At 39.7% G+C, this 21024-nt stretch overlaps 4 protein-coding genes and 1 pseudogene across 6 annotated transcripts; 1 reads left to right on the top strand and 4 right to left on the bottom strand.

The window, feature by feature from the left end:
* Window positions 1–346: 346 nt before the first annotated feature.
* Window positions 347–2491, top strand: LOC106365506 (syntaxin-42). 2 transcript variants are annotated; one of them, XM_048770183.1, is made up of 8 exons: window positions 347–652; window positions 864–1146; window positions 1416–1505; window positions 1583–1663; window positions 1765–1842; window positions 1925–1990; window positions 2114–2194; window positions 2286–2491. In XM_048770183.1, exons 1-8 carry the CDS (start codon window positions 474–476, stop codon window positions 2391–2393), a joined length of 966 nt encoding a protein of 321 aa, XP_048626140.1. In that variant the 5' UTR covers window positions 347–473; the 3' UTR covers window positions 2394–2491. The 2 variants fall into 2 exon arrangements, with proteins under 2 accessions (XP_048626140.1, XP_048626139.1); XM_048770182.1 differs by having other exon boundaries at window positions 353–652; window positions 861–1146.
* Window positions 2385–16303, bottom strand: LOC106365501. Of its 2 annotated transcripts, XM_048770180.1 has the most exons (2): window positions 15122–16303; window positions 2385–4049 (listed from the first exon to the last, which is right to left on the bottom strand). In XM_048770180.1, the coding sequence occupies exons 1-2, from the start codon at window positions 16102–16104 to the stop codon at window positions 3053–3055; spliced, it is 1980 nt and encodes a 659-aa protein (XP_048626137.1). In that variant the 5' UTR covers window positions 16105–16303; the 3' UTR covers window positions 2385–3052. The 2 variants fall into 2 exon arrangements, with proteins under 2 accessions (XP_048626137.1, XP_013660371.2); XM_013804917.3 differs by lacking the exon at window positions 15122–16303 and having other exon boundaries at window positions 2385–5081.
* On the bottom strand, window positions 7564–10315 carry LOC106365503. Its single transcript, XM_048770179.1, has one exon. It carries the CDS (start codon window positions 9814–9816, stop codon window positions 7804–7806), a length of 2013 nt encoding a protein of 670 aa, XP_048626136.1. The 5' UTR covers window positions 9817–10315; the 3' UTR covers window positions 7564–7803.
* Window positions 10548–14999, bottom strand: LOC111200820 (annotated as a pseudogene).
* Window positions 16304–16602: 299 nt separating the features above from the next.
* On the bottom strand, window positions 16603–19328 carry LOC106365500. The gene has a single exon (XM_013804916.3). It carries the CDS (start codon window positions 19197–19199, stop codon window positions 17181–17183), a length of 2019 nt encoding a protein of 672 aa, XP_013660370.2. The 5' UTR covers window positions 19200–19328; the 3' UTR covers window positions 16603–17180.
* Between the last annotated feature and the right edge of the window lie 1696 nt (window positions 19329–21024).

Raw genomic sequence — 21024 nt, 5'->3', positions numbered from 1 at the left:
ACTCAAACTACCCGAAATTGTTTTCGTTTTTTTTTTTGGAGTTAACTCAAGTTTTCGGGATTTTTTGGTTTTTAAGATTTATAATAATTTATAATTATATTCACTTCGGAATTTATACAAAATAGAAACCCAACCTGGACTCGACATTATCCGAACCAATAAAAAAAATGTCCAGTTCCTGGATAATCCAAAAACCGAATAAACCGAACATAACCGAAAACCGAGCGTCCGGCACCGCTAGGCAGGGAGAAAAGTGACTGACTTCAAACGTCTACTCCACTTGATCTCCCAAAAGGCCCAATTAACAGCTAAAAGCCCAAATAACTCTCCGTCTTCGTTAAGTCTACGGCCACGCGCTAAACCAGAGAACGCTTTGCGATTCAGATTCATTACTTTTCTTCCGACGACCCAAGTACCGTGAAATCCGAAGCTCGGAAACAGGATCTCGTGTCTTGAGTTTGATTTGGCTTTTGATGGCGACGAGGAACCGAACGACGGTGTACAGGAAACACAGAGACGCGTGTAAGAGCGCGCGTGCTCCTTTATCCGATTCGTTCGGTGGTCCCGTGATCGAAATGGTTAGCGGCTCTTTTGCTCGGTCCAACCACTCCTCTTATGCTCCTTTGAGCACCAATGATCCTGGTCCTTCAAGGTAGTTTCTGTGTTCTTGTTCTTTGATGATGCAAAATTTGTTGATGGGTTTGAATAAAAATGCAAACTTTCTTGATGGGTTTGAATAAAATGCAAAATTTGTTGATGGGTTTGAATAAAAATGCAAACTTGATGATTGAATCGAATTGTTTCTTTATGGGTATGAATAAAAATGCAAACTTTATTGTTATTTGTGAATGTTATTGCAGTAGCAATGATGCCTTCACAATTGGTCTGCCACCAGCTTGGGTGGATGATTCTGAGGAGATCACTTTTAATATACAGAAGGTGAGAGACAAGATGGGTGAGCTAGCTAAGGCTCATTCAAAGGCTCTAATGCCTACGTTTGGGGATAACAGAGGGGATCAACGTGCTGTTGAGATGATCACTCATGAAATCACCGATCTGTTGAGGAAGTCAGAGAAGAGGTTACACAATTTATCTACTAGGGGAGGAGGGCCTTCAGAAGAATCTAATCTCAGGAAAAATGTGCAGGTAATTGCTGAACTTCTTTGATATTGAAAGCTTGTTATGGATAAAGAGTGTGTGACCATGTAGAGAATCTATGTATATTCTAGAGGAATTTGGGTTAAACTATATCTCATATGAGAAAATATTCTCATTACCATTCTAGTTGACATTATCATCAGTTAGGTTTATTATATGTTCTGAGTTTGTAGCTTGAGGTTAAAGATATGTGTGCATCTGTTAGTGGGGATCTCTAATGGACTTGACCTACTCGTTGACACACTGTTTTTTGACAGCGTTCTCTTGCAACAGATCTTCAGAGCCTCTCCATGGAGCTCCGCAGAAAACAGTCTACTTATCTGAAACGTCTCCAGCAGCAGAAAGAGGTATTTTGTTATATTTTTTCTTTGAATGTTGTACCCTAAGTTGATGCTCTTAATTGTTTTGGCTTCTCAAATCAAAGGGTCAGGATGGAGTAGATTTGGAGTTTAACATGAATGGAAAGATGTCAAGAATGGATGAAGACGAAGAACTTGGTGGCATGGTAAGTTCTTATATATCATTGTAATTATCAAGCTAGAGCAGTTTAGTTTTCCTAATCAAATATCATTGCCTTCCCTTGACACTGTCTCAACAAATTTATAGGGTTTTGATGAACACCAGACAGTCACGTTGAAGGAAGGGCAACATGTCTCAGCGGAAAGGGAAAGAGAAATACAGCAGGTATACTATTACTCTTACCGTTTTTAAAGAAGTTGCTTGATTCTACATTTCAGTGGTGATGAACTTGAGATTTACCTTGTAGGTGTTGGGGTCAGTGAATGATCTTGCACAGATAATGAAAGACTTATCAGCTCTTGTGATTGATCAGGTTCCAATCTTAACTCATTAAGGCATATAAAAATATACCTAAAGTGGATACAAAGTTTTTTTTTTGGTTGTTTTTGCTCTCTCTCAAGTGTCAATGAGTTTATTGTGTTCTTGTGTCAATCAGGGCACAATAGTTGATCGGATAGACTACAATATCCAAAATGTTTCTACATCGGTCGGGGAAGGCTATAAGCAACTACAGAAGGTTTGATTCTTTACCAAAAACTATATAAGTTCTTTTTTATTGTGAGATGGTAGAGAACTCACAGAGACATGTCTTTTGTATGGTTGAATAGGCGGAGAGAACACAAAGAGAAGGAGCAATGGTGAAATGTGCGATGATACTCCTTATACTTTGCTTCATAATGATTGTCCTTTTAATTCTCAAGAATGTATTGTTTTAGTCACAACAGCTGCCCTTTTGTTATTTACAAACCTTACCATGTCTTTTTCTTGTTATCATTTTTTCATGGATAATAAAGTCACGTAGATGAACACAGCAGCAGAGAAAATGAAAGCTTTCATTGATATTGATAAAAAGATGACTACAGATATGAGAAACCAATCTAGATCGTAACTAAGACAAGTTGTTCATTGTGTAGCACATGCCATTTCTTTTTAAGACATTTGGCACTATCAAAATGTAAAATACTACACTTGTTTGATTACAACAGATTGTCTAGCCAAGAGAAGATAAACATATCTTTCTTTGATGTTTTGGATAGGCGGAGACAATACAGAGAGAAAGAATGATGGTGATATGAGTAACAACAATCGTTATACACCGTTTCACAGTGATTGTTCTTTCAGTCGTAAAGAGATCTATTACCTATAGTTTTTAAGAAAACAGCTAGCTAGCCTTTTGTTGTAACAAACCTTATGGATAAGATAGAGACTAAACCTTATAAGAAATCTTATGGGTACGATAACATACATTAGACTATTAGAGAGATCATAATGGAAATGAACTTGTCCAATAGAAAATATAAGAAACTGAAACGAATAAACATCTTGCCTCATGGACATACTTTATTACACTTTATAGTTTTATCCATTTATATCGCTATTTCTCCCCGAACCAATAAAATAAAAATGCGCACTCAAAAGAGCAAAAGGAGGTCTCTGAGATTCCAAGCAACTTGAGGATGATAGGGTAAATGCAACGAGACTTACACTTGCTGCAAAATGGGCGAGTTACACTTTTATTGAGCACCACCTCAAACGATCGATTCTGAAACTTTACTACACTTCTTGGCATGAATCTTGCTAAGTCTCGGAGCACACACCTTGTATGCAAACTAGCCCGCTGATCTTTACAAGTGTAGAACCATTCCTTTGAATCGGTTTCTTTCTCGCAGATGTCACACCAATATTTACCACTTGCCTCCTCTTCTTCGCCATAGCACAGTGAGAGAGGATGATCGTCTACTCTATTCTTCACCACTTGTGGTAGAGTGGCGCATTTGAATCCCAATGCAAATCCACAATCACCTTCAATGCACCTGAGGACATGTGATTCCCTTCTGTTGCAACCATTGCATATTTCTACTTCTTCTGTTGGAATGTAATATAAGGGATGTTGGGGATGACTTGGATGGAAAAATGGCTCAGAAATTGAACCGCACAAGACATCAAACTCCTTATCTTCATCCTTGTACATGAAACCATTGGACCTTCGATAGCAAGCATCACAACTGAAGACTTCTAGGTCCTTGTTTGTAACTAAAGTGAGCCGTTCATTGTGTAGTACATGTCGTCTCCTTTTAGGACATTCAGCACAATTCTGATGTAGAGAAAAATCACAATTCACACAGCTATAAAAAGATTGAAGACCGATGGGATGGGTGCATGCGCTGCATCGTTTGGTATCCTCATACAGAACACCATTCTCATTGAATCTGAGGTAATGCTCTTTGTGGCTGAAATGTTGTATTGTGTTGTCGTCTATCACCACATATGGTTCTATATCTTCTTCTTCTTCAGGTACTCCTTCTAGTTCTTCCCCATTCCACACATCTTTTCTGGTAGCACATTTAGAATGAACGACATAACCAGGACACCTCTTACAAGAAAACCCACCACAAGTCCAGTCCACCTTCTTGCGACAAACTCCGCACACAGAATTCATAGCAGCGTCACCAAGAACGGAAGTACGAGAAACACGGTGATCATGCCGGTTGATGTTAATGACACGTGGAAGGCCAAGACAATCTTGATGGATCATGAAACCACAATCAAAACATGCGTAAGGGCTTCGATCTCCCTTTAGACCACAAGCATTACATGTAAAAGAATCGAGTCGTGGAAGAAGGGTGAGTTGGTGATCATGAGCTTTCAAATCCACAAGAGCTTGTGGTGGCGGGTGCAGAACACAAGGCAGATCCAAGGTAAAGTTACAAGAAGAACAATGATAAAAATTTCTATCAACCATTTCACCGCAAATACGACATTTACCATCAGAATACTCTGGTGGTTCACCCGTGAGGAGCTTAAGAGGATGGAGGGAGTGGTAAGGGTGGTTTACCTCTGGTGAGTAATTTAGCACTTCTGTTGGGTGCCATACACAATCAACATGGAAGGACTCATAACATTCATCACATTCATATGAAAACCCATCATTATCCTTCTTGCATTCACTACAACCGTCAATCAAAAACTTCATACGTTCCTTGTCAAGTGTAAGCTTGTGGGGGTGCCTCTCGAAATTGTCAATAAAATCCGGTGGTGGGTACTTTGCACAGTACGGATCCACATCGAAGTCACACATCTCACAACGATAGTATAGATTCAAAATCGCCAATCCACACAAATTGCAAAAGTTACCTGGATCAGATCGAGGCTGGAGAGTGTGACCGGGATGAGATGGGTGGTCGATGAAATCAGAGATGTCGTCACCGCATTCCTTGTGCAAGAAAAAATCACAGAGTTTACAATAGTAGCCATCACTCTGAGATACATATCGTCCACAACAATCACCTCTCCTCAGATCATTCCAAGGCATCATAGGATGCTCGTGGATCAATGGTAACAACACTCCCTCAGATTCCATTTTTCTCTCTCGTATACAAAGATCTAAGGGGAAGAAGATGGGGAATATCAAAGTTAGATCAAAGTTTAAGGCTAGGTTAGATCGAATAGAGACTTACGTATTCATATCAAACTTTTGCTGGTCATTTTTAAAATAGTTATCGTTGTTGATTACTTAACTATATTTTGGACATAAACTGACAATACACCTATGAGAAAATATTTTTTTTTCCCGTTGAACTTGTATGGTGGCGAGTGACAATAATAAGTGCTCTAGCTGTTGCATTTGTATATTGTATATTGAATATTGAGAACACAGCTACACACATGGAAAAAAAAAACGCTCTCTAGGAAAGGACGATAGCAAAGGTGATTAGGGTTTCACCACCCTTTCGCCGCCGTTGGTTTCGCCTCACGCGTATCAACGAGAAGCTTCTTCGTCTTCACTCTCCTCCTCTCCGTCCATGGCGTCGCTGGTAGCAGATCCTCCGGTTCCTCCTGACCCTCCGCCTGATATTCTATCAGTCATGGGGTTTCTTCAGTTGTACAATCTCTCGGCCACCGTTGGTTTTCCCCATAAGTTCTCAGATCCAAAGTTATGCTTGACGATTTCAGATGGTGGGCTAGCCTCAGATAAAGATTTTTTCTTCCCGGATGGAACAGTCTTTGTACTTACTCCCCTATACCAAGTAAGCTCAGACTCTTTACCCTACGCTTCCGAGTGTGGTTGGATTATCGATGTGTTGGTAGAGCTGGTCTTATTGGATCTGAGATTTTACGTTCTAGTTCCGACTGTTTCGGTTGCATTTGGTTATGCTATTGTGGCCTTTGTTGGTACCTTTGTGGTCTGTGTATGGTCCATTACTGCAGTATGCAGATGTTGTCCCTTTACTGCAGTATGCAGGTTTACTTCCACCTTTGCTCTAATGGCTTTTGAAATGACATGGCATTTTCTCCTCATGTGGCAATTTGGAGTGAAAGTTCTGAAGTTGTGTATCCTTTCAGCAAATCTGGTTTGTTTGGGCTCTCTTTGCCCTCCCTACTCCTTTAAGGAGTGTTTCATCCTCCCACATCTATCACTTGTTATAAGTGAAATTGTTATAGGGAGCATTGTGTTGAAGATGGTTCTGTTTGTAGCAGAAGCGAAGATGTCTATCGTCTCTCGTTTTGATGGTGTTAACTGTCTGACCTCATTGACCATGGAGGCTTTTATCCCTCCCCTTTATTGTTTCGATCAGGAATGTCAATTTGAAGAAGTCTTCTGGTCTGACTTGCCTTTCTCGGAGAAAACGGTGGTTGAACGTGTGATATCACCTTTATCAAGTCTTTGCTTGAATATTTGTTGTTTAAGCTTTACCATTTGTCTGTCCAGTATATTGGTCTGTGCTTTAGTTTCTTTGGCTCTTTGTAGCCTTGTTGTATCCTCCACTAGTGGAATTAAACTCTTTTAAGTTTCAATGAAAGTAAGTTTGATCAAAAAAAAAAAAAAAAGAACACAGCTATCCCAAGGAGCTCTAGCTGTTGCATTTGTACATTGTATAATGAATATTAAATACACAGCTGTTCCAAGGTGCTCTAGATGTTGTAATAGTATATTGAAGATTGAATTAACAGCTATTCCACGGTATATGTGGAAAGCCTGATCGTATAAAAAAAAAGTAAATGTTTTTTATATATTAAAAATAGAAGTAAATATGATTGATACTAACGGCTATGTAATTTAGTGAGGGAAAGTCAGTTCTTAGTTTCATAGTCAGTTCTCAGTTTCATCTGTCTAGTGGAATGTAATTACAAGGTGTATATATAATTCAAAACAGCACTTGTATATGTTCTGGAACAGACAGTGATTTTGGTCACATAAGCAAAAGTGTCAAACACACTTGGTGCAGAAGTAGTGCTTATGTCGGGAAACCCTGTGAGATCACCCTCCTCATGTCTCAAACACTAAGCTTAGGGCAGAAATCTAAACTCACAAAAGGAGAAGTAAACTCATCGAAACAAGCTATCCTGATACGTTCTGGAGTCGCAGGAGTGACCAAAGGGAACCATTTCCTGCCAAGACCCACCTCGGCTCGAGCTGCTTTGATCGCATCTTTAATCGCAAAGAGAACAAATGATGGTGATATATGTGTGACAACACTCGTTATACACTGTTTCACAGTGATGGTTCTTTCAGTCCTCAAGAAATCTATTACCTATAGTTTTTAAGAAGCAGCGGTTGGTGACGCATTTGGAACCTATCAAGATATAGAGCACAAAACATAGTTACATCTCAACTATTTAGCTTGATATGTTTATAATAAATGTACCTTGCCGGTGCTTGTTTCTGATACAAAAACGGAACTAAGGGGAATGTTAAAGGCAGACGCAGAAACTTGAGCAACTTTTGTATGCAATCCTTGACCCATCTCTACACCTCCATGCGTCACCAAAACAGTGTACACATGAACAAGTGCACCTGCCTAACACCACATAATCAAAAACTCTGTTTCTTGCTTCTCAAGAAATAGTAGTGCAAGATGGATTACCTGGTTCATGAAGTTTTTGGTAAACCATACGCCAAACTTTGTGGGAACCATAGCCATAATCAAAATAAATAAATATACAAGTACACAACACTAGTTACGCTCTGTTTCACAGTTATCATTCTTTTAGTCCTCAAGAATCTGCTGTCTATATTTTTAAAGAAAACAGCTCGCCTTTTGATATTACATTAGGGAGATCAACTGAAAGTGGAAGTGAACTTGTCCGAAGGAAGAATGTAAGAAACTGATACGAATAAACATCTTAACGATTTATCTCGCTGGACCTGTCCAACTCAATAAGAATGATAATAAAATAAAATGCGCACTCAAGAGAGCAAGCGTACGTCCCTGAGGTTCCAAGCAACTTGAGTTTGATAGGGTACATGCAACGAGACTTGCACCAAATGCAAAATGGGCGAGTTACACTATTATTCAGCACCACCTCAGTTGGTTTCCCCCACAATTTTGCTACGCTTCTTGGCATGAGCCCTGTACAGTCTCCGAGCACACACATTGTATGCAAACTAGCTTGTTGATTTTTACACGTGTAAAACCATTCCTTTGGATTCGTTTCTTTCTCACAAATGTCACACCAGTATTTACCACTTGCCTCTTCTTCTTGGCCATAGCAGAGTGAGAGAGGATGATCGTCTACTATGTGTTTTACCACTTGTGGTAGAGTGGCGCATTTGAAGCCCAGTACAAATCCACAATCACCTTCAATGCACCTAAGCATATGATGTTCCCTTCTGTTGCAACCATTGCATATTTCTTCTTCTTCGGTTGGAATGTAATATAAGGGATGGTGGGGATGACTTGGATGAAAAAATGGTTCAGAAACTGAACCACACAAGACATCTAGTTTCCTATTCCCATCCTTGTACATGAAACCACTGGATGCTCGATCGCAAACAAGACAGTTGAAGACTTCTAGCTCCTCGTTTGTAACTAAAGTAAGCCGGTCATTGTGTAGCACATGCCGTTTCATTTTAGGACATTCAGCACACTTATGATGTAGATAAAAATCACAATCCACACAGCCATAAAAAGATTGAAGACCGATGAGATGGATGCATGCGCTGCATCGTTTGTTCTCCTCGTACCAAACACCATTCCCATGGATTCGTCTTAGGTAATGCTCTTTGTGGCTGAAATGTTGTATTGTGTTTTCATCTATCACCACATATGGTTCTATATCTTCTTCTTCTTCAGGTATTCCTTCGAGCTCTTTCCCGTTCCACACATCTTTTCTGGTAGCACATTTAGAATGAACGACATAGCCAGGACACCTCTTACAAGAAAACCCGCCATAAGTCCAGTCCACCTTCTTGCGACAAACTCCGCACACAGAATTCATAGCAGCGTCACCAAGAACGGAAGTACGAGAAACACGGTGATCATGCCGGTTGATGTTAATGACACGTGGAAGGCCAAGACAGTCTTGATGGATCATGAAACCACAATCAAAACATGCGTAGGGGCTTCGATCTCCCTTCAGACCACAAGCATTACATGTAAAAGAATCGAGTCTTGGAAGAAGGGTGAGTTGGTGATCATGCACTTTCGGATCAACAAGAGATTTTTGTGGTGGATTAAGAACACAATGGAAACCCACAGTGAAGTTACAAGATGAACAATGATAAAATAATTTACCAATCTCTGTTCCGTAAAGACGACATTTACCATCAGAATACTCAGGTGGTTCACCAGTGAGGAACTTAAGAGGATGCAAGGAGTGGTAAGAGTGGTTTACCTCTGGTGAGTAATTTAGCTCTGATGCTTCTGGGTGCCATACACATTCCACAGGAAAGGCTACATCACATTCTTCACATTTGTACGAAAGTCCATAAGCCTTCCCGCATTTAGCAGAACAGTCGAACACGGTATTCTTCTTGACAAGTGTGAGCTTGTGGGAGTGCGTCTCGAAATTGTCAATAACATCTGGTGGTGGGTACTTGGCACAGTGTAGATCCATGTCGAAGTCGCACCCGTCACAACAACGATAGCACAGATTCTTGATTTTCCTTTCGCATATATCGCATACGTGACCGCGTATTCCTTGAAGCCGGAGAGTGTGGTCAGGGTGAGCTGGGTGGTCGATGATGAACTCAGTGAGCTCGCCACATTCCTTGTGCAAGAAAAAATCACAGGTTTTGCAATAGTAGCCATCACTCTGCGATACAAAACGTTGACAACAGTCACCTTTCCTCAGATCATTCCAAGGCTTCATAGGATGCTCGTGGATCAATGGTAACGAGACTCCCTCAGATTCCATTTGCTCTCGTATACGAAGAGATAAGGGGAAAAAGGGAAGAAGATGGGTAATCTCAAAGTAAGATCAAGTTTCATCGCTAGATTAGATCGTAAATATCAAAGGCCTTCTTATAAAACAATGAATAGACTTACTTTCTGACTTTTGGTCGTCATTTTAAAATAGTTATCATTGTTGATTAGTTAACTATATCTTAAAAAATTGAAAATGAATACGCTAAGATGTCACATGCAAAAAACTTTTCAGTCAAACTCTACATAAATGTGTTCACACTATATACTATTTTAGGTTTTTTAATAAAAAAGATCAGATGCATGATTTTACAAATTATACAAAGGGTCTACATAAAAAAAATATAAAAAATTCACTATTGTGTAGGGTTATTTTATTTTTACTTAATTTTTATTTTAAAATTTTTATCTTTCATGTGTATTTTGAAAAAAAATATATTTTTTATATATATTTTATATACACATACATGTAAAACGTGGGCACGAATCGGATAAATGGGGGGGGGGGGGGTTTGGAGGTATTTGGATATCCAGAATTTTTTTTTATTTTTAACCGGATATCCGATTTGATCCGTAAAAATAAATAAATCGATAGTTATTTTAAAATAGTTATCATTATTGATTAGTTAATTATAGTTAGGACGGAAACTGACAACACAACTAATGGGAAGTTTTTGTTTTCTCGTATAAATTGTTATTATATGGGATGGTGGCAAGTGAGAATAATAAGTGCTCAGTTTCTCTATGCGCCAAAACTCCTTACACTTTTGCTTCATAATGATTGTAACAAGTTGCAACCACTGCAGGTTTCATCTTCGTCCATATGAATGTAATGTAAGGGATGATGATGGGTCACATTCACATTAAAGATCGTAACATAAGGGATGATACTTTACGACATATATTATATTCAAAACAGCACTTATGTATAAACACAACTTCGTGCAAACGTTAGTGCTTATGTTGGGAAACCCTGTGAGATTATCATCCTCATGTCTCAAACACTAATTAGCTTAGGGATGAAATCTGAACTCACAAAAGGAGAAGTAAACTCATCGAGGCAAGCCATCCTGATGCGTTCTGGAGTCGCAGGAGTGTCCAAAGAAAACCATTTGCTGCCAAGACCCATCTCTTCTCTAGCCGCTTTGATCGCATCTTTAATCGCAAAGAAAACCGATGATGCCAGGAAAAACGGAGGCTCACCAACTGCTTTTGATGAATGTATCCCCTTTGAATTTGGATTCCCCTAATGGCAAAAAAAAACATCTAGGGTAACTTTCTTGCCTTCCAAGTAAAGTCACAAAGCTTTTTATTGTTACATATATATATATATACCTTGAGAAGAGAAACATTGAAGTTGAAGGGAATGTCGTTAATGGAAGGTATCTTGTAGTTACCAGGTCCACAAGTGAGTAGATTCCCTGGTTTAATCCATTTATGAGATGCATCTCCCCATTTCACTTCTTCTAGAGCTACCCATCCTAACCCTTGTACGAATGCTCCTTCTATCTGCAAAACATGTTCAGGTTTCAGACACAAACGCAACACTCTTGTCTTAATGATTTCAAGTGGTTTTGTTTCAAGTACTTGTCCAATATCTATGGCTGGGTTAAGAGAATATCCCAGGTCCAACTTTATATCGACCGTTTTTGTGTGAAAGTCACCGGTTAATGTATCGATCTCAACTTCCGCAAATGCAGCTCCGTAGGTGTAATATCTGAATGGGTTTCCTTTACCGGAGATCCAGTCAAAGCCAACATCGGGAACAATGTAAAAGCCATGAGCAGAGAGGTCTATTCGTTGAAAATAGCATGCACTTGCCAGCTACATACCAATCAAAACAAAGCAGGTTAAGAGAGTTTTATTCATCAAAAGGCAAAGAATGTTTCATTGAGTTACCTCAGCAAAGGAGTTGCCACTGAGCTTAGTGGCAAGAGGCTCCATTCGTGCTTTAATCTGCTCACACCGTACATGTCAGAGCTCAGAGAAGCAGCGGTTGGTGACGCATTTGGAACCTATCAAAATATAGAGCAACGAACAGTTTTGTGCCTGAAACATAGTTACATATTATTTCTTAACACTTTATATTATAAATATTACCTTGTCGGTGCTCGTCTCTGATACAAAAACGGAACTAAGGGGAATGTTAAAGGCAAAAGCAGCAACTTGGGCAACCTTCGTATGCAATCCTTGACCCATCTCTACACCTCCATGTGTCACCAAAACAGTGCCGTCTGTGTACACATGAACAAGAGCACCTGCCTAACACCCAAAATAAAAAATGGATAAGTAACAAAAACTCTGTTTCTTGCTTCGCAAGAAATGGTAGTGCAAAGTGGACTGTTTCTTACCTGGTTCATGAACTTTTTGGTAAATGAAACGCCAAACTTTGTAGGAACCATAGCCACACCACGCTTTTTCCACCGGTTGTGGCTATTAAAATCGTCGACTTCTCTACGAGCCTTTAGAAAGTTGCAAGACACTTTCAGCTCCTTCCAGAGCTGATGCAGTGTGCAATGCTGAATACACTGAGAGTAATGTGTGATAGAGCCTTCCACTTGAAAGTTCATCTCCTAAATTGACACGCAAGAAAACATCAAAACATGAGAAAAAATTCCTATGAACTTTCAGGAACATTATGATTTCTTCAACTCACTTTGATTTCTTCAGGGCTTCTATCCAGTTCAGCTGCGATTCTCTGGATCCAGTTTTCGGTTATAAGCATGCCTTGCGGACCTCCAAAGCCTCGGAAAGCAGTGTTGCTAGGATAGTTAGTAAAGCAAACGTTCCCTCTGATCCTCACATGTGGGATCTCATAGACATTATCAGAGTTAAACATGGCAATCTCAAGAACAGCTTGGGAAAGATCCAAAGAGTTTCCACCATTGTTGTAGACTTCAAGGTCATACGCCAATACTTTCCCACCATTAGTAAACCCAACCTGTAAATAGTATCGGAATAACAATTAATAAGAAAACGCTTTATCTAATAACCACAGAGGATGATGATACCTTGTACTTTCCAACAAAACTATGACGGTGACCAGATATCATCATGTCCACATCTCTGTCCAGTATGAGTTTCACCGGTCGGTTCAATAGGTAGGCAGGAACAGAAGCTGCAGCAGCTATGAAGGCTGATCACCACAATTCTTTTAGTTTTGCACACCACTTTAGAAAATGGAAGGCCAAGAACATGTGAAACATATTGCTGGTGCCTATGAGGATCCTACATATATTTAAATCAAGCAGAAAAAAAAACATTTTTCATTTAAAATCATAATTAGTTGATATAACATTATAACCTATAGAGACCTTAGGGCTATCAACTTGTTGTAGAGTGATAACAATAACATTTTAGATGATGTTGTAAATACTAAATATTATGGTTACTTGAGTGGATGAGATCATATGAACTTCGTTGCCACCATCACTTGTCCAGACCAAACTACCATGGGCTCCATGTAAAAGTGTTCCTGGCTGCCCATTTGAACCTCTCCATTTATTATCCTATCTCACTGACCTGACTGAAAGCATAGCTCTACATCTCCTTTCCTTAGCATTTTCTCTGTGTTTGGGTGGAAACTTTTAGCAGCAATAGCCTCCTTGATTGATAATATTGCTGGTAATATAGCATTTTCATGTGTATCCGCAACAACCACACCAATGACCTGAAAAAATCCAGACACAGTTTAGCGATAATCTAAGAAATAAAAAGTTTCAAGTCTTCTTACTTGTCCCACACATGTGACCACATCTGTAGCAAATAATTCTTCATCAGCTACCACAGGTCCAATCTTATTGTCTGTTGGAACGTCTTTGGCAAGAAACATACCAGCAAAACCACGTGAAGATTTGGATTTCGAGTATATTGAAAATATGCGAGCATGTGGCATTTTGCTTAGCACTAAGGCAGCATGCATCGTATTAGGAGGCACTGGGGCATCAGTATATTCTGCTTCCCCTGTGACCTACATGAAAGTTCAAGAGTGTTGAGAGTTGAGACATTGTGTTATGCTTTGATTTCACGATTTCCTTCTATAATAGTTTACTGAAAAATGCTTTGATAAGCAATCATTTTCTACCCAAGAGAAGAGAGATACATCTTTCTTCCATGTTTGAATAGGCAGAGATAACACAAAGAATGGTGATAACAACACTCGGTTACACTATGATTCACAGCGATTGTTCTTTAAATCCTCAAGAATCTGTTACCTATAAATTTATAAGAAAACAGCTCACCTTTTTAAAATAAAATAAAAATAAGTTCGATAGAGATCATCAAATTCATAATGGAAGTGAACTTGTCCAAGGAAGAATATAAGAAACTTGAACGAACAAAACATCTTTCCTCATCAACGAAACCAATATGTGCAAGAAACGGAGCAAAGGTATGTCTCTGAGATTCTTCCAAGCAACTTGAAGTAGATAGGGTACTTGCAACGATCCTTACACCGCCCCTTGCAAAACGGACGAGTTACACTATCATTGAGCCCCACCTGACACGATTTGCCCCAAATCTTTGCTAAACTTCTTGGCATGAGCCCTGTCGAGTCTCCGAGCACACAACTTGTATGCAAACTAGCCCGCTGATCTTTACAAGTGTAGAACCATTCCTTTGAATCGGTTTCTTTCTCGCAGATGTCACACCAATATTTACCACTTGCCTCCTCTTCTTCGCCATAGCACAGTGAGAGAGGATGATCGTCTACTCTATTCTTCACCACTTGTGGTAGAGTGGCGCATTTGAATCCCAATGCAAATCCACAATCACCTTCAATGCACCTGAGGACATGTGATTCCCTTCTGTTGCAACCATTGCATATTTCTACTTCTTCTGTTGGAATGTAATATAAGGGATGTTGGGGATGACTTGGATGGAAAAATGGCTCAGAAATTGAACCGCACAAGACATCAAACTCCTTATCTTCATCCTTGTACATGAAACCATTGGACCTTCGATAGCAAGCATCACAACTGAAGACTTCTAGCTCCTTGTTTGTAACTAAAGTGAGCCGTTCATTGTGTAGTACATGTCGTCTCCTTTTAGGACATTCAGCACAATTCTGATGTAGAGAAAAATCACAATCCATACAGTCATAAAAGGATTGGAGACCGATGGGATGGGTGCATGCGCTGCATCTTTTGTTCTCCTCATACATAATACCATTCCCATGGATTCGTCTTAGGTGATGCTCTTCGTGACTGAAATGATGTATAGTGTTTTCATCTATCACCACATATGGTTCTGTATCTTCTTCCTCTTCAGGTACTCCTTCGAGTTCTTCCCCATTCCACCTCTTACAAGAAAACCCACCACAAGTCCAGTCCACCTTCTTGCGACAAACTCCGCACACAGAATTCATAGCAGCGTCACCAAGAACGGAAGTACGAGAAACACGGTGATCATGCCGGTTGATGTTAATGACACGTGGAAGGCCAAGACAATCTTGATGGATCATGAAACCACAATCAAAACATGCGTAAGGGCTTCGATCTCCCTTTAGACCGCAAGCATTACATGTAAAAGAATCGAGTCTTGGAAGAAGGGTGAGTTGGTGATCATGCACTTTCGGATCAACAAGAGATTTTTGTGGTGGAATAAGAACACAATGGAAATCCACAGTGAAGTTACAAGATGAACAGTGATAAAAATATTCACCAATCTCTGTTCCGCAAAGACGACATTTACCATCAGAATAGTCCGGTGGTGGACCTGTGAGGAGCTTAAGAGGATGCAAGGAGTGGTAAGGGTGGTTTACCTCTGGTGAGTAATTTATCTTTGTTGCTGGGTGCCATACACAATCCACGTGGAAGGATACATCGCATTCATCACATTTGTAAGGAAGTCCACCACTAGCCTTCCCGCATTTAGCAGAACAGTCGAACTTAGTCCCTTTCTTGAGAAGTATGAGCTTGTGGGGATGGGTCTCAAAATTGTCAATAACATTTGGTGGTTGTTGCTTGGCACAGTGTAGATCCAAGTCGAAGTCACACATGTCACAACGGTAGAATAGCTTTGAGATTTTCCAACGACAAAAGTCACATCTGTTACTTGATTCATGTTGAAGCTCGAGAGTGTGCCCGGGGTGAGATGGGTGGTTGATGAATTCAGAGAGCTCGTCGTTGCCACATTTCTTGTGCACGAAAAAGACACAGAGTTTACAATAGTAGCCGTCACTCTGTGATTCATATCTTCCACAACAATCACCTCTCCTCAGATCATTCCAAGGCATCATAGGATGCTCGTGAAATGGTAACCACACTCCCTCAGATTCCATTTGCTCTCTCTCTCTCTCGTATACTAAAGAAGATGAAGAAAGAGGAAGGGGTTGAATACGTGTATTAAGAAAAAGAAGAAGTCATGAGGTTGAACAGTGTGGGCATCTCTTTCTCTTTCTTTGTTTTCATATTTCGATAAAGAAAAGGTTTTCTATGCTTAACGTGGGGTTGTCCGCTTTGTTTTCTCTTTTACTTTTCTGGTTTTCTTTTTGCTTTTTCTCCAAATGCGTAGTATTGTCACTTATCAGCTGCATAACCGTAACGAAGAAAGATGGTGGACGCTCAAGAAGCTATAGTTCTGGCAGCATTTGCCTCTTTCAGGATAACCTTACAGATTTTTTTCTCATTATAGTTGCAACTATTTTGATGACCATGACCTAAGTTGAAGGTTATGCATCACTTTTGTTATTTAGATAGACGATCAGCTGAGAAATAATTCTGGTTCATTGTCGTCACTGTCTTTCTTGGATGTATCATTATAGAGACATCGTTTCAGCTGTTTCAAATATTTCCATGGATAATGAAGTCACATTACGTACATTGATAAAAAGTAGATTACAAACTTGTATACTCGCTTCCGCTTGTCTAATCAAAATGCTTATAATCTTTTTCAACCTTAGTTACTATTGCAGATTACTCTTGAAATTGTGAGAGAGGTTGATTATTGCATGGACCCCAAAGAGAAGCTTGTTAATTCACCTCACAGAGCAAATGTATGTACCTGACCTTTAAGATGATAGCGTATTGCAATGGTATGCCAAAAATGGACGTGATGTACCTCAAATGGTATGCCAAAATACTTCAGCGTGTTCCCTGGCATGAGCCACCTAGTGTCTCCGAGCACACACGTGTAGAACCAGTTCTTTGGATTGGTATCTTTCTTACCAAATGTCACACCAGTATTTGCCATTTTCCTTTTCTCCATATATAGCATAGTGAGAGAATATAGTCATCAACCTATGCTTTGCCTCCATGGCTTATTTAGCAAAAAAACCTATGCTTTGCCTCCATGGCTTATTAATATTTATTACACTTTGTAGTTATGATTGTTCATTTCGCTCTACCTCTTCCCATATCAAACGTAAACAAGAGAGCACTCAACAGAGCAAAAGCATATATCTGGGGACCCAAGCACCTTGAGGTAGATAGGGTACATGCAACGAGACTTGCACCGAATGCAAAATGGGCGAGTTACACTATTATTCAGCACCACCTCATGCGGTATGCCCAACAACTTTGGTACGCTTCTTGGCATGAGTCCTGCAGTGTCTCCGAGCACACATTTTGTATGCAAACTAGCCAAGTGATCTTTACACGTGTAGAACCATTTCTTTGGATCGGTTTCTCTCTCACAGATGTCGCACCAGTATTTACCACTTGCCTCTTCTTCTTCCACATAGCATAGTGAGAGAGGATGATCATCTACTCTGTGCTTTACCACTTGTGGTAGAGTGGCACATTTGAAGCATATTACAAATCCACAATCATCTTCAATGCACTTGAGTAGACGATATTCCTTATTGTTGCAACCATTGCATATTCCCGTCTCTTCAATGGAATTGTCAGATAATACGAAAGTGTAATATAAGGGATGGTGGTGATGACGTTCAAATGGCTCAGAAACTGAACCGCACAAGACATCCAACTTCGTATACCGATCCTTGTATATGAATCCATTGCACATTCGACTGCAAGCATAACATCTGAAGGTATCTAGCTCCTTGTTTGTAAATAAAGTGAGCCGTTCATTGTGTAACACATGCCTTTTCTTTTTAGGACATTTAGCACAGCACTGATGGAGAGAAAAATCACAATCCATACATCCATAAAAGGATTGGAGACCAATGGGATGGGTGCATGCGCTGCATCGTTTTTTATCCTCATACAAAACACCATTCTCATTGAATATGAGGTAATGCTCTTTGTGGCTGAAATGTTGTATTGTGTTGTCGTCTATCACCACATATGGTTCTATATCTTCTTCTTCTTCAGGTACTCCTTCAAGCTCTTTCATGTTCCAAACATCATATCTGGTAGCACATTTAGAATGAACAACATAGTTAGGGCACGTCTGACAAGAAAATCCTCCACAAGTCCAGTCCACCTTCTTGTGACAAACTTCGCATACAGAATTCATAGCACCATCACCAAGAAGCAAAGTACGAGAAACACGGTGATCATGTCGATTGATGTTAATGACACGAGGAAGACCAAGACAGCCTTGATGGATCATGAAATCACATTGAACACACATGTAAGGGCTTCGATCTCCCTTGAGCCCACAAGCATTACATGTGAATGAAAGCAGTCTTGGAAGAAGCTTGAGTTGGTGATCATGAGCTTTCAAGTTCAAAAGAGATTGTGGTGGCGGATTCACAACACAACGCCAATCCAAGGTGAAGTTACAAGAAGAACAATGATAAAACAATTCTTTATCAACCTTTCTTCCGCAAAGACGACATTTACCATCAGAATAGTCAGGTGGTGGACCCTTGAATAGCTTAAGAGGATGCAAGGAGTGATAAGGGTGGTTTACCTCTGTTGAGTGCTCTAGTGCTGCTGGGTGCCATACACATTCCACATGAAAGGCTACAGCATCACATTCATTACATTGGTAATAAAATCCACAAGAAAATCCTGCAGCATATGCAGAAGTCTTCCCGCATTTTGCAGAACAGTGGAAGGCGCTCAGTTCCTTGACAAATGTGAGCTTGTGGGGATGCATCTCAAAATTTTCAATAATATCTGGTGGTGGGTACTTGGCACAGTGTAGATCCATGTGGAAGTCACACATCTCGCAACGATAGGATAGATTCTGGATTTTACTATCACATATATAGCATACGTGATCTTCTCGTTTTTCTTGAAGCCGGAGAGTGTGATCGGGGTGAGATGGGTGGTCGCTGATGAATTCAGACAGCTCGTCGCCACACTTCTTGTGCACGAAGAAATCACAGAGTTTACAATAGTAGTAGCCATCACTCTGAGGTTCAAAGCAATCACAGCAATCGCCTTTCCTCATATGATGATCATTCCAAGGCGTCATAGGATGCTCGTGAAACAATGGTAACAACACTCCTCCCTCAGATTCCATTTTGCTCTCTAGTATACTAAAGAAGATGAAGAAGAAGAAGGAAAGATTGAATAATGGAGATAGATCTCTTGAATAATGGTGTGGTGTGTTTTCTCAAAGCTATATCTCTTTCTCTGGCCACTCAAACATTATCCCCTCTCAAGTTTCTTTGTTTTCATATTTCGATAAAGAAAAGGTTCCCTATGCTTAAGGTGGGGTTGTCCGCTTTGTTTTCTCTTTTACTTTTCTGGTTTTCTTTTTGCTTTTTCTCCAAATGCGTAGTATTGTCACTTATCAGCTGCATAACCGTAACGAAGAAAGATGGTGGACGCTCAAGAAGCTATAGTTCTGGCAGCATTTGCCTCTTTCAGGATAACCTTACAGATTTTTTTCTCATTATAGTTGCAACTATTTTGATGACCATGACCTAAGTTGAAGGTTATGCATCACTTTTGTTATTTAGATAGACGATCAGCTGAGAAATAATTCTGGTTCATTGTCGTCACTGTCTTTCTTGGATGTATCATTATAGAGACATCGTTTCAGCTGTTTCAAATCTTTCCTCGAGCATGTTCTGATTCATTGAGTCCAGAGTTTCAAACCCGGGATAATATATGAAACATATCAATCAGACTTTTTTTTATAACAAACCTTTACCAAGCATTTTACATGTAAGACTGAGGGTTACTGTGCTCTTCGTTCTCAAGGGAAGATATTGCAGAAAACGTAGAGCTGAAAACATTAGGAGAAACAATAGTCTTGGAAGGAAAAACAGTCTCCATTGATAAAAAGTAGATGAACACGGTGATTGATGTTAATGACCCGTGGAAGGCCAAGACAGTCTTGATGAATCATGAAACCACATGGAACACATATGTAAGGGCTTTGATCTCCCTTGAGGCCACAAGCATTACATGTAAAAAAAAAATCGAGTCTTGGAAGAAGAGTGAGCTGGTGATCATGAGTGGGGGTTCAAAACAATTCTAAGGCAAAGACGACATGTTCCATCAAAACACAAGGCATATCCAAGGTGAAGTTACAAGAATAACAATGATAAAAACAATTCTTTATCAATCTCTCTTGTGTTTGGAGTTTGATTTGGCTTTGATGGCGACGAGGAACCGAACGACGGTGTACAGGAAACACAGAGACGCGTGCTCCTCTGTCTGATTCGTTCGGTGGTCCGGTGATCGAAATGGTTAGTGTTTGATCCAAAAATGGTGTTTATCTTTGTGATGTTTGTTGGAATCAATCAAATAAAGAATCTAAAGATAAAAGCTTAGATTCTTGAGGTTTAGGAGAAATCTTAAAAGAATCAAATGAGAAATGAACATCAAAAGAGTTTATTGATTTAAGATTGTATTACATGTAGGATTACAAGTGTAAATAAATCTAATAATTCATAAACCTTTTGTAAGAAGTGTTCTAAGTCTAAAATGAAAAAGAAGACCCCCCCCTCTAATAAGGAGATAGTTCCTTATTTATAGAAGAAAGATGACTAGAGTTTCATAGTAAAATGAGTCTAATTTATTGTCTAATGGGCCTTGAGGTAGAATGTAAATCTACCCCCAACAATAAGTCCCCCCAAGTTCGTAGAGAGAGATGAAGTCGATCTCTGTGAATTTTACGAATAGGGTTTATTAGACAATAAACTAGACACATTCATGCCTATGATGGTTTAGGCGAGTTTACTTCGAACTTGTGCCTAGTAAAAGGCAAGTTTGCTTTAAACTCGTGCTTAGTGAAAGACGAGTTTACTTGACTCATGCTGAGACAGAGGCGAATTTACTGAGAACTCGTGCCTAGTAGTAGGAGAGTTTCTGTAAACTCATGCCTTGTCAAAGAT

The sequence above is a fragment of the Brassica napus genome, chromosome C9 (genome assembly GCF_020379485.1).
Source record: "Brassica napus cultivar Da-Ae chromosome C9, Da-Ae, whole genome shotgun sequence".
Classification (NCBI taxonomy): Eukaryota; Viridiplantae; Streptophyta; class Magnoliopsida; order Brassicales; family Brassicaceae; genus Brassica; species Brassica napus.
This window is presented reverse-complemented; position numbering and strand designations above follow the sequence as displayed.